The sequence below is a fragment of the Leptinotarsa decemlineata genome, unplaced genomic scaffold, assembly GCF_025532065.1.
Source record: "Leptinotarsa decemlineata unplaced genomic scaffold, Ldec_3_MD MMD2_tig00026358_RagTag_RagTag, whole genome shotgun sequence".
NCBI lineage: Eukaryota > Metazoa > Arthropoda > Insecta > Coleoptera > Chrysomelidae > Leptinotarsa > Leptinotarsa decemlineata.
The window spans coordinates 10,115,336-10,128,901 of NW_027412703.1; the positions used below are offsets into that span (position 1 = coordinate 10,115,336).

The 13,566-nt window shown below is 34.2% G+C and overlaps 1 protein-coding gene and 1 long non-coding RNA gene across 3 annotated transcripts in view; one reads left to right on the top strand and one right to left on the bottom strand.

Annotated features, from left to right (window-relative positions):
• LOC141486556 (uncharacterized) overlaps positions 1–13,566 on the top strand; it is a 368,992-nt gene that overhangs the window by 215,576 nt on the left and 139,850 nt on the right. The window contains exon 4 of one of the 2 annotated variants that reach the window (XR_012467919.1): positions 5,233–6,080. The exons of the other annotated variant lie outside the window; for it this stretch is intronic. This is a non-coding gene — a long non-coding RNA (uncharacterized lncRNA). Of the gene's footprint in view, positions 1–5,232; positions 6,081–13,566 lie in introns of those variants that run through there. 2 annotated transcript variants of the gene reach the window in all.
• LOC141486555 (uncharacterized) lies at positions 4,193–6,340 on the bottom strand. Its single transcript, XM_074184700.1, has 2 exons — positions 6,053–6,340; positions 4,193–5,079 (listed from the first exon to the last, which is right to left on the bottom strand). The coding sequence occupies exons 1-2, from the start codon at positions 6,338–6,340 to the stop codon at positions 4,996–4,998; spliced, it is 372 nt and encodes a 123-aa protein (XP_074040801.1). The 3' UTR covers positions 4,193–4,995.

Consider the following 13,566-nt stretch of genomic DNA (forward strand, 5'->3'; position numbering starts at 1 on the left):
GTTCACGATATATATATATATATATATATATATATATATATATATATATACATATATATATATATATATATATATATATATATATATATATATATACATTTCAATATTAAATTTCACAAAACGGATTTGAAGCTTCTATTAATTATCTGCGAGCGCTTTCGACAGCTGCTCGTACTGTCATCTTCTAGGCACTTCTCAAACTGAACTTGTCACCCTGTCGTCTGCCTCTTTATACGGTCCGAACGTTTCAACTCGGGTATTTTAGGTACTTTAGGTAAATTTGCCTGTATTTGTACTGCATCAGGTACTATTCTTTGTGTTAGATCGTCTCTATGAATGTGTATGGTTTTGTTTAATATTTTGAATGTGAGGTCTTGTTGTGTTTTGATTTGTACTTGTTCCTCGATAAGTAATTTATGACTGTTCAATTTATGGATGTTCAAGTTTTCTCAAATGTCCATGCGGTTCCCCTTGTTGACTTGTTTTATGAGTTTTATGTTCTCTGGTGGGGGGAAATTATGTTTGTTTTGTATGGCGTGTCTTGCGAGGTTTCATTTATATACTATTGGATTTATGTATGCCTTTTTGTGCTGATTGTACCTTTGGATCAGTTTTTTCTTGGTTTGGCCGATATAGAATTTGTATGATGAAAAAGAAGACAAAGACCAAAACGGGATAAACAGTATACAATGCTCGGACTGCAACAAATTCTATATCGGCCAAACCAGAAAAAAACTGATCCAAAGGTATACACATTTGACTTTTTGGTAGTATCCGTTTCGTCTTTTAATTTTGTATTCATATTCTTTATAGTTTTGATATTTTTCGACATATTTTTATATTTTTTTCCTTATGAAAAAGTTTTATGATATCTGAAGATTAATTTCCAAGATTAGGTATAGATTTATAAGAAAAATTGATAGGTGAACTATTATTACATAAATTTCTGTTGATGAGTCCAAACATGCTCTGCTATTCCGGATTTGCTGGTTTCTCCTCGCTGTGTGTGTTTCTTGTGCTCAGCAATGCGAACTTTCAATGGCCTCTTAGTTTCACCGATTTATGATTCTCCGCACTCGAATGACCTATGAATAATAGTCAGATCTCGGAGAAATAAGTCCAGTTATCACCCGAAGACAATTTTGGATACCAACAATCGAAACATCGTGACGTAACTTGGTTTGAAATCTTTTTATTTTAATTTTTTGTTAATAATATTTTTTGATTTTTAAATTTTCAGCTTTGGTAAATATTTGAATGTTTAATTTTTTTGGTTGTTGCTTCTATGTTATTTCTTTGTAATTTTAGTTTTTTGTTCGATAGAATTGTTATTTTTGATTAATCTTTTCAATTCTTTTCAGGGATTTCAAATCAATTTACATTATATTAGACAATGGAAGAATGGAACTCATGAAATACACCACAAAACATTGTCAATCAGCTTCAAACAAACTGAAAATTTGTTGATGGAAAAAGGTTTCAAATATAATATCAGAAATGAAAATAGCACTAACGAATTTGATATTTTAGGAATTAAAACAGAAATAGCATTAGGAGAGACATTGAATTACATTAATAACAAATACCAAGCTTCACATATTATAAAATCTGAATTTTCAAAAGACTGTATTTTTACGAATGAATCGAAGGTTGTGAAATCTATACGTGGTAAAATCAAAGAAAACGATTTCATATTAACCTGATGGTTACTGTTCTGTAAAACAATACAAATTTACAAAAGTCACTATTTCGCTCCTGTTGAGATATGCACTAAACACTTTCACAGTGACAAAGTATGACAATTTTTTCGCATTGAGCAGAATAATCGATAACTTGCAATCGTTCAGTTACCTATATATCGACGTTTCAAGTGAATCATTATGTTTCAATTGAGAATTATTTTGATGGAAATCAATTTCTGAAACAAAAACATATGGTTTATTGAAAGCACTATTTTCAATATGTTCACTGTATCTCAAAAATTTACTTTAAGGTACGTTTTCCTAGCGACGTATTTTTTACGCCCTGGGTGACGTGATTCGCTGAGCGTTTTACGTGAATCACTCCTTTCCCAAAGTTTAATGAGAGTGTTTTTCTAGAAGACGCTTCAAGTCAGCATGGGACGTAATACGTCGACGAAATATACCTGATTGCTGTTAGAGGAGTCTATTACATCGTACGCAGCGTTATTTACATGTTTTGGTTGTGTGTTATTTTTTAAACTGTTTCAAAATTCAAGGAAGTTACCAACAGTAAGGTTTTCTGGCGATGAGGATGAAATTTTAAATCAATTTGTGCAAAACCATGCAATATTGTATGACCTAAAAAACCCTGTATTTACATACACTATGAAAATAGATTTGATTTGGAGTGAAGCTGGAAAAATACTAAATGGAGAAGGTAAGTTTTTTAAACAGTTTCATTACCATTAAGTGAAAATGTCATTGGTATAATAACTAGTAATATAATTTATATTGGTATTGATTTATTAGGTGATATCCAGAAGCTATATGACACTAGGGCTTTTATTGTAAAGGCATGTATCGGTTCTGACTGAAATATTCGGTGAACTGCCTTCTCACTTCAAATCCCTCAGACCCGGCACAACCACCCATGCCAGCTAGATTAAGAAGGTTTTGGGTTGAGAAGCTCTCCAGATTTGGACGTTTGTTTGAAGGTGATTGACAATGTTTCATGATGGACTTCCATTGTATAAAATGATTTGAAATCCCTGAAACAACTAAAAAAATATAATTAAAAATGAATAGCTGAAAATAACAATTATATTAAGCAAAATAAACCTGAAATGAAATAATAGTGAAATAAAATACAAGTAAAAATAGAACAATTGAATAAATAAAAAAAAGAAATGAAAAAAGGAAAAATAAAAACTGGAGAGATTCCAAGTCACGTTAGTTCACGACGTTTCGATTGTTAGTATCTACAATCGTCTTCGGGTGATGACTGGACTGATTCCTCCGAGAGATGACTATTTATAGGTCGTTCCAGTACTTTCACTTATTCCCGCTTTCCATATTCCGCTTCACTGGTTCCGTGGGAGATGACCGTTTGGCGGGAGTTGGCCATTTTTCGCTTGATGATGGGTTTCCATATGTTCCGTATTTCTACGCTGGCTTGGCTGAATTCGTTGTTGGACAACATGTATGCGGCTTCCTTGAATTTTTTCCTAAACCAATGTTCCTCTCTGTGCAAGATCTCAGCTTGGGACCACTCGATGTTGTGTTGATGGGTCCAAACATGGTCTGCTTTTCGTGAGGCTGCTACGGATAGTGTTACCGGATCTGAAGCAGGTTCTGATGTTATACTTGGAACCAATACTTCTTATCCTCTCCGATAATCCGATACTCCAAAGCGATGGAAGAAAAGACTTTGGCCAAAAGACAGCAGGAGCCTCGCATGGAAGAGAAGCCGTCACAACCAGTGCTTGCACTTCCCTACATCAGAGAATTATCGGAGAGGATGAGAAGAATTGGTTCCAAGTACAACATCAGAACCTGCTTCAGATCCGGTAACACTATCCGTAGCAGCCTCACGAAAACCGGGCCACCAAACGCGGACTGTGATTCCAAGAATTGCATTTACCGGATACCCTGTGAGTGCGGAAAATTGTATATTGGTGAAACTAAGAGGTCATTGAATGTCCGCATTGCCGAGCACAAGAAACACACACAGCGAGGGGAAACCATCAAATCAGGAATAGCAGACCATGTTTGGACCCATCAACACAACTTCGAGTGATCCCAAGCTGAGATCTTGCACAGAGAGGAACATTGGTTTTGGAGAAAATTCAAGGAAGCCGCATACATGTTGTCCAACAACGTATTCAGCCAAGCCAGCGTAAAAATACGCAACATATGGAAACCCATCATCAAGCGAAAAATGTCCAACTCCCTCCAAACGGTCATCTCCCACGGAACCAGTGAAGCGGAAAATGGAAAGCGGGAATAAGTGAAAGTATACTCGAACAACCTATAAATAGTCATCTCACGGAGGAATCAGTCCAGTCATCACCCGAAGACGATTGTAGATACTAACAATCGAAACGTCGTGATCTAACGTGACTTTAAATCTCTCCAGTTTTTATTTTTTCTTTTTTCATTTCTTTATTTTTATTCATTCAATTGTTTTATTTTTCCTTGTATTTTATTTCACTATTATTTCATTTCAGGTTTATTTTGCTTAATATAATTGTTATTTTCAGCTATTCTCTTTTAATTATTCTTTTTTAGTTGTTTCAGGGATTTCAAATCATTTTATATAGTAGACAATGGAAGTCTGAACTAGTGAAATCCAAATTTGGAGTTTTATTTGCTTTCGTAGGAACCGTCGATAAATTATAATCTCTCAGCATGTTGTGTAAACAACAATACATAACATTAATCGAGTCAACAGTTTCTTTTTTTAAATTTATCGAAGTAAAATAAATTCTGAAAATGTGGCTCATGATGGCAAAAGCATTTTCTGACGTTTTCCTGGCTTTGCTGAGACAAAAATTGAACGTTCTTTTTCTTTCACCTTGCAATATTTGTGCTCTATGATAAGGCTTCATCATATGATCACTTAAAATTAAAGCATTATCACCAACTTCTACGTGAGGTAGCAAGGTGTCAGAGTTTGGTAGGTATTTTGGAGGTGGAAACATAGTTCCATTTTCAACAAACTCTTCCATTTTCGACTTTTCGAAAATTCCTGCATCACCCTCTTTTCCATATGAACCCACACCAATAATGAAAAACTTGCAGTTTGCATCAACCATAGCAAGAAGTACTACAGAAAAATATCCTTTGTAGTTAAAGTATGTACTTCCCGATTTGGCCGGTGATACAATTCTGCACATGTTTACCATCAATGAAAGCTATACAGTTGAGAAAACCCCAACGTTTCCAAAAATCGTTGGCTTCCTGTTCCCAGTGTATCAGTTCTGGAGGAGGTAAAAAAAGTTGCACAAGGTTTTTCTGTAGAGCAGCTAACACCTCAGGACCGATCGTGCTTATTGCAGAGTGTGAAATCCGGTAACCAAATGACAGTGATCTGTATGATTCCGCTGTGGTCAGAAACCTGAAACAAATTTATAACATTTTGAGATAATAAACACATATAAATAATGTTTTAAATCAATATCACTAATAGAAGACGAGAAAATGAAAATACGTTTGCATGCACGATTACGATGTTTTTTTTTTGTATAGGAGTCGTGTTTGTCTGTTGCAGGAAGTGAGTGCAAGAGACGCTGGAAACATATGAGGGATCACTAGAAGAGGGGGAAAAAGAAGAGAGAGGTTCTACTGGAAAAGCTGTCAAGAAGAAAAGGGCGGTGTATTGGGAACGACTTCAATTTTTGGACACTGCGGAAGAAGAAAGAATCAGCTTAACAAACGTTCTTTTGCCACCCTACAATGAACCTTCAATTCCTGAGCAATCAAGCATTAGCGAACTAAAACATTATGAGGAGGATGACTTACTCGAGCAAGCTTCACAGTAAGCACAAATTGTAACTCCCACACCAACCTCAGATGGCCAGCGGGCCATTTTCCGAACTCCAGCGTCAAAATCCAGGGAAGAAAAGGTTGCATTCCAAAAATATTTCGAAAAAAGAAAATAGGACACGCTACATTCTAAGCGGTGTCTTGAAGATATTGTGCGACAGCCATTACATCAAGAAAATTAAAATGAAATTGCCTCGTTTCTTCAAAACAGTGGCAGCCACAGTCAAAAAATTCAGATGAGACCTTGCCACCAAAATAAAAGCGAGTATTTTCAAACTTGTGACAGAAATGGAAATATTAAATCAGCAATTGCCTTTGCCACCTACTACAGATTTCTTAAATATTCAAAGCAATGAATTCCAGACGGACTCCTACTCCTCATCAGCTTTACCATGGACTCCACAATCATCAAGTACAAACACTACCTTCACCATCTATGACATAGTATCTGAAGCCTGAGGATAAATAAAATTTTATTTCATATTCATATTAAGTGTGTAAAATGAAATAAAATATTCTGAAATTCAAAATGAATTATAACTTACCTTAGCTACCTTACCTAAAGTCAGTTTTTCGACTGCTGTTATTGGTTCTTCGATTCTGTTGTAGGAGGGGGTTGTCAAGTCTTCTTCAACGAGGCTTAAAACGAATTGAAACCGTTTACGGGCAAACCTAACATAGTTCTGGAACTTTTCGTCTTCGTCATGGAGATGGCTCTTGATCAAACTGTTGAAAATTCCTTCAATTTTACGATTTTGAAACACAGCAGTCACTTGTTTCCTGTACGTTGCAAATTTCTTCAATATTAACTCTTCTTCCGGGTCATCGTCCATAATTTCTTAAATTATTATCATGTTAGCCAATTTTGTCTTCCTCGATATTTCCTCCATTTTGTGAAACTGCAAACGAAAAACGTTGATCGACAACGCGTCTCTAGAAAAACACTTTAACGCAGCGTAATGTATTTTACGGTCCCGCCGACGTGATTAAAATAAATCAGTTCCGCGCTGCGGAAAATATCCGTCGCTAGGAAAACGTACCTCTACGTCTTGACAACAAACTTGCACCAAATCGAACTGTGGTTATAATAATATTCTATTTTCTCGAAGATCATACCTAGAGCATAGTAAAAATCAACAAGTAACTCCATTCCCACTACTTTCATCTATAAATTCACAAAGTTCTCGGTGACGAAGTGTAAAGCCAATTTCGTTCTGTTACCATAGGCGTGCGCTCATATAAAAATCAAAATTCGAGGTTATTATAGAATATTTTGTGGTAAATTATTTATAACCAAATATAAAAACTGAAAACTCTAATAAAAACAGCGAATAATCTAAACACAATATCAATTTCCGATCGTTTATTATAACTAATCCGATGTCAAATCCTTCGATACTACAGTACTGAACGCGTTGGATGAGAATCTCATCCTAAGAGCGGTGCGATTGAAAGTCCCCGGCAACTCGGGTGGATCACGTGGTAAGAGAGTCTACTGGTTATATTATTTTACTGTTCCTAGAGAATGAGTCGTGTACGCTTGGAAAGATATTTATATCCAAACTGTTTTTATCATACCTCATCATCTACATTGTAGGTTAGGGTAGAATTCTGGTAGCTAGTGAAACTAGTACAAGATTCAAAAAGTATTCGAATCACGATTTATATTTTCATTAATCCAGACATTTACATGAACATACTCTTTGAAAAAATTTATCATGTTATTACGTTCGAAAATCAATATTCTTGAGTACTTGTGACTGTACTCAACTTACGGATAAAGTATGTATGAATATGAAACATATGGAGTTCAGACACCTCCAATTGAGCTCCAAAAGTTTTTTCTTCCATAATTTTTCGAAATTGATTCAAATAATTTGTTGGAAACTTACTTTATATAGAAAAATGTTTCTACAATGAAAGAGTAGGTTCGTCATTTCAATATACCTTTATTTATCATCAAGTTTTTATATAACCTTCCACAATCTATATAATCGTCACTAGCCTTCTACTGAATCCATCCATTTCTTCATTTAATTCCACTTTTGATCTATTTCTTGTTTTTTTCCTACGAAACAGATAATTCTTGAAGAGTTACAATAATCACTTGGATAGAAATCATAATTTTTGCTTACGAATAATCCATTTTCAAAGTTTATATTTTCGAGGAAAGTCTATCAGATGGATGACACATAAATTCTCAGAAATCGAATATTTCGTCAGGAAATGACCACTTCCATGGATGATACCACAAAGGACTTTGAGTCATATCCGAGAGACATTTTCGCCCAAGTTTCCTCGAGAGGAAAATTGTTGACATAACTTTTGCGAACATGAAATTCATAAAAAGACCATCAACCAATTGATTTTCAAATGAGTGATTCATTTCCAGATTTATATCCTTTTATCCTATATATCTCTTTTCAGTCAGTGAAGCCTTGTGATTAAAGAACACCCAGCTCTCAGTAGAAAAGACGTATACCTAACCAGCCATTCTAACTATCAATAATTAAATAAATAACATAATTTACCTATGCAAGACGCATAATTAGATTTGTTGTAAAGGAATATGTAAACAAAGATAATTAGTGGGTACGAGGCAGTTGTTTCGCCATGAGAAGTAAGGATGGCGGCATGAAGCTGATTGTGATATTTTTTAATAATTTTGATTTTGACTGCTTGCTAAAAATATACTCATAGATGCAAGCGATGTTCTGGTCTCTCAATAATATGAGGACTGATTTGTCACTGAATGACATTAAGAGTGGGCCTTAGAAAACATATTGAGGAACATAACTGCCAGGAAAACTATTTTAGCACAAATAACAGCAAATTTGTCGGTGAGAGGGACACATTTTGACTACAAACCTCTCCTGCAAAATTATCAAGTTTCTGAGCGGAGCTGTCAATTTCCATTGTTTGAAGAAATTGAGTTTGAGTTTATTTTTTCGTTCAGAAGGTAGAAGCTTCGTAATGCCAAAAATACGTTTTTGTACAACTTTCAAAAAATTAACATTTCTGCATCTCCATTGATGCGTAAATATTTACTTTAATAACTGCCAAATCAATTCACAAAATAAACATGAAATATTATTTTTTGAAAGATTCTTATTCATATTGGAATAATAATTTATAGTGAAGTTTGAACATTCACTTCCAACATAACTTCCTGAAGATGTTCCATGTTGCTGCTGATCAAAAACGTTAGATATTTCCTGATTTTATGACATATTTTAAATTGTTTGAAAGAAGATGGAAAATTCAATATTTTGATAGAAATCCTAATTTTGTTATTCAAACTATCTTCTATACATGCTATATATGTCGCCGTGTTGGTCGGTGGTTCAAGCCCCAGGCTGAATAATCGATTTTCACTTGATATCGACCAACCCCTGTTCGGAATCACACATTTAAAGGTAGGACCTCGTTAATCCTTAGCTCGCACAAGTTTTGACTTCTGAGGGTTGTCGTTCGTAGGGGTCCGACAGCTGGTTAACGAAAAAACATATTTTGAACAGATTTCTATTTTCTGCTTCGGAGGGTGATTTCCAGCCACTGTCACGTTTCATGGATGTAATGTTGCCTCCTGCATTAGCCATAAGAGTTACAGAGCTTCTCGTGAAACAGTGACCTGTGTAGCTCTTATACATTTTGCAATCAAGCTGGGAATTTCTCCTATTTTATTTATCCCCACATGTTGCTTTCGAATGTTTCAAAATTACTCTGTTACTTCTCGTATGAGGCGGTATATATCTCAATATGATCAGAATTTGAAACAGTAAACTTTCTTGCGCAATAGGTCTTCGTATCAGGTATTTTATTAATCACTATAGATTTAGCATATTCATTGGCATCAATAGTTATATGTAATAATTTTTCACGGCGACAAGCACCGCTTAAACCCAGAATTAGGAAAACCTACAAATAAAAAATATTGAAATTACTACTAATCTCACAAAATTATGATTATATCTGTACCTTATAAATTAAATTTGTTTCGTTATCAGCATCTTGAATAAATTTGTCGATATCACTCCTTGATAAAACTTTACATTTTTTCCTCGGTATCCGACGCTTTTGTTCTTAATAAGCGGGACCAATTTTGAAAACTTCTTTGATAATAACTTGAAATTGAAGCAACTACAAGCAAACACATATAAACAGTTGAACACGCGGCGTGCCAATTAACCGTTTCTATACTAACAACACAGAAAGATCACTGGATGCTGTGAAATTGTATTGGAAGTATTGATAACATGGAAGATAAAATGTATCATTTACTTATTTTGGACTTTTTTTTTCAGACGCGAAACATTTTTGAATACGATTTTACTGAAAACATTGAATAATAGGAATCACACATTAAAAGGTAAGACCTCGTTAGTCCTTAGCTCGCACAAGTTCTCAACTTATGATAGTTGTCGTTCGTATGGGGACGACAGCTGATTAACGGAAAACAGATTTTTTTCAAAGCAACAGTCGTTTAAAAGCGATAACTTATCGGAATAAAAAATCACGTTAAGATCTATTGAAAGTATTAATTTTTAATATGTTTCAGACGATATAAATTCGACCTGCGGCCTCAACCAAAAATTAACACTCCCATGTACCATCAAGAAAAAAATCATTTTACGCACTCGATACGAAAATAACTGTTATCGATAAAAGCAAAAGTTGAATCTATTTAAATTAAAGTCTTCCGCCGTATCTGTCTCTCTGTGTCTGAACGCGATGAACTCAAAATCTACTGAACCGATTTTCATACGGTTTTGGTCATTGAACGAAGTTTTTCAAACAGAAGGTTTATCTGTACGAATTGGCGATGGTATATGCTTATCTCCCAAGGATAGCCAAGTATACCCATTTTAATGTGTGAAATGGTAACACATGGTGATCGGAAAGTTTTTCAGGCGGATGAAATATTAATCTTCATCAAATAAATACGTTAAAAATGATTTTAAATACTGTCGAATGTTTGGGACTCTTCTATGGCGAAACTTTCAGCCTTCATGTCTTCAGAAGCAAGCTCTTCAACTGAAAACGGGGAACTTTTTTTTGATTGATTCACAATAACATGAAGTATTCCAAGATGTTCTAGAACGTTTCAGGCTATTCCACTTCATTCCAGAACGTTTCAGGCTATTCCACTTCATTCCAGAACGTTTCGGGCTGTTCTGAAACCTTATGTAACTTTGTGGAATGCTCTCAAACACTCGAATGTTTTGAACACTTCTGAGGTTCTCTAGAGGGCGAAACTTTCAGCCTCTTCACTTTCAGTGCAATGAAATGAATGAAATAACTTTCGTCTAATTTCCACTAGTTATTTTATTTTCACGACTGGTTTCGGGTTTTCACAATAGGAAGGCATTTGTCTATTGAAATGTTCAAAAACATGTGTTTTAAGTCGAATGACACTAATTTGATATCATATTTAAATTTGATAATTAGTTAGGCCTACTGAATTCTGAACTGTGTTGGAAGGAGTAAATTTTGTTGGAGATTCAATCAGACAAATTCATCAATTTTTAAACTACCTCAATAGTCTGCATAACACAGATGAATTTACAGTAGAAATCGAACAAAAAAAGAAACTCAACTTCTAAGATTTGAATATTTCAAGGGTTATTATTGGTTTTCAATGTAATATCTACGGGAAAAACACCTTCACAGACTGCACAGTTCCTTTTGATTCTTACAGTCCAATCTCACATAAATTATCCGCCTTTAGGTCAATGATGCACATAGCTTTTGCAATCCCTCTACCTAAAAAGAACTTCCAGGATGAACTAAAAATAATTAAACAAATTGAGGTAAACAATCAGATACCAGAAACGATTATATGAGATAAAACTAATAAAACGCTTATAAGTGAATTATACCCAAATATCAGATAATACAATACATGTGAATATAGTAGCAATAATTATTCAGAAAAATTTTCAGAAAATATTCAAAATTACTCTAAATACATAGTAAAAACAGTTTCCATAAACAATAATAATTTAGGCAGAATACTGTTCAATGCAAAACCCAAGCGAGATGAATAAAAAAATCAGGTATATATAGAATAGTGTGAGAAATACTCTGCAGTATATACAGGCCAAACCTGTAGAAATTTTGACGTAAGACTTCGTGAACACCTCTGTTTGGACAAAAAATCAACAATGTACAAACATCTGCCAGAATCAAAACACAAGATAAAAATATATAATCCCAAAATCCTACACACATGTGATAAAAGGAAGAAAATGAATTTGGTGGAAGCCATGGAAATTAATGAATCAATCAAATAGATTCATTTAGGTCTGTACTCTTTTATTCATAAGTTTGACAACGCCGATAATTTCTATAATTTCCAGTGTTCAATTTTCATAGTTGGCACCCCTGTTCATTTAATTACCTCCCTAACCAGCTTACCTTCAAACTCCCTATATTCGTTATTAAATTTCGAAGTTTTTTTACTTGATAATTGGATAAAACCCGAAATCAGTCATAAACATAAAGTAACTAATGAAAATTAGACAAAGTAAACAAGTCATCAATTACACAAACTCCTTTCGAAAGCATGCACTTCAGATTACTCCCTTGATGGTTTTACAATGATCTGGGACGTAACACAGCGTTCCAGATCATTCCTAAATATTCCACCATATTCCAAAAATCAGAGCATTTTAGGATATTCTGTTATGGAATGCTTCCGAAATATCTAGAATGTTGTGGAGGGCGAAACTTTGGACCCTTATATTACAAAGAGTACGTAATTCGGGTGGTTACAAAAACTTTTTTTATTGATAAGATGATAAAAAAGAACATTAACATGGTCGACAGTGATAATGACAATTTAGAAGCTTAAAAGAAAATCTGCAAATATTGCAAGAAAAATGTTATAAAAGGTGTAAACTGTGCAACCTGTGATGCAGCATACCACAACAGTTGTGCAACAATATTGCTGTTCTTTCTTGTATTTTTGTAGTTACTTCTGTCTTTACTATATTTATATACATGTACTAAGACATTATATCCTGACATGTTCTATACCCTAATGGATTCTTTGAATGAATAAACTGATTTGATTTGATGTGATGTGATACTATTACAGAATAAAATCTGTAGGCATATTTTTTCTGCTACGCGAGAACGAGAAAGATTAAAAAGTTTGATCTTCCTCTTGAAGATGATCACTTGGTGATCGAAACACGTGTCGTGGTGTTAAAATAACAGTTTGGTGTTGGGAAAAAGCTCCAGTAATATTCATACGTAAGAGTAAAAAGCCATAAATCTTCACATGTTACAATTATTTTCAACAATATGTCAGAATAAATTTCCATTCGTTAGTCCTTTTGTTCGAGCGTGAGGATTTTGGGAGCCATATTGAAAAAATCTGTTATATTCAGATGCTCATGTACTTGTAATATTTATCCAACTGAGTCTCGCCTAACGCATTCCGTTTTGAAGTTGAAGGACGTCCTGGGCGTGGATCATCTTCGATATCTTTTCGCCCTTCTTTGAAACATATTACTTAAAAACCTGTGTACTTGACCTACATTTTTTTCGATATACTCGTTCTGAGAAAAATAGGTCCCGGTTACATATTCATGGAGTTTTCCGACAAACGGTTTTGAAAAACATAATATTCAATAGTCTTTTTGCCCCATATCGACTAGAAATCAAACTTTTTGAGTCATATATATCTACATCATGAAAGGTGAATTGTGAAAATCGAAATAAACTGAAAGTGAAGTTGAGAGTGAATGAAATACATTTCAAAATCATATCTACAAAAATTTCAATTGTCTAGGTGGCGATGATAAGAGATATTTCAATCTGAGCTGAGACTATTTTCAATCAAATAGAAGAGAATGTTCTGAAAAAGAAATGGATATTTTAACAATAATATGTATATTTGCTAGTTATCAAAGTTAGAGCCAAGTTCTGCTTATTTTCACAATGAACAAATCGTGACTTCAGATTTTATTTCACATGGATATTCTTAAGATGCATAAGTTAACGTTATCAACGTTGTGGATATTTTCAAATCAACGTATAGATATTGAAAATC

Coding starts and splice junctions, on each gene's coding strand:
- LOC141486555 (XM_074184700.1), bottom strand. CDS start 6,340: ATGGACGATGACCCGGAAGAAGAGTTAATATTGAAGAAATTTGCAACG. Junction 5,080..6,052: donor CTTTAGGTAAGGTAGCTAAG/GTAAGTTATAAT, acceptor AATTTGTTTCAG/GTTTCTGACCACAGCGGAAT.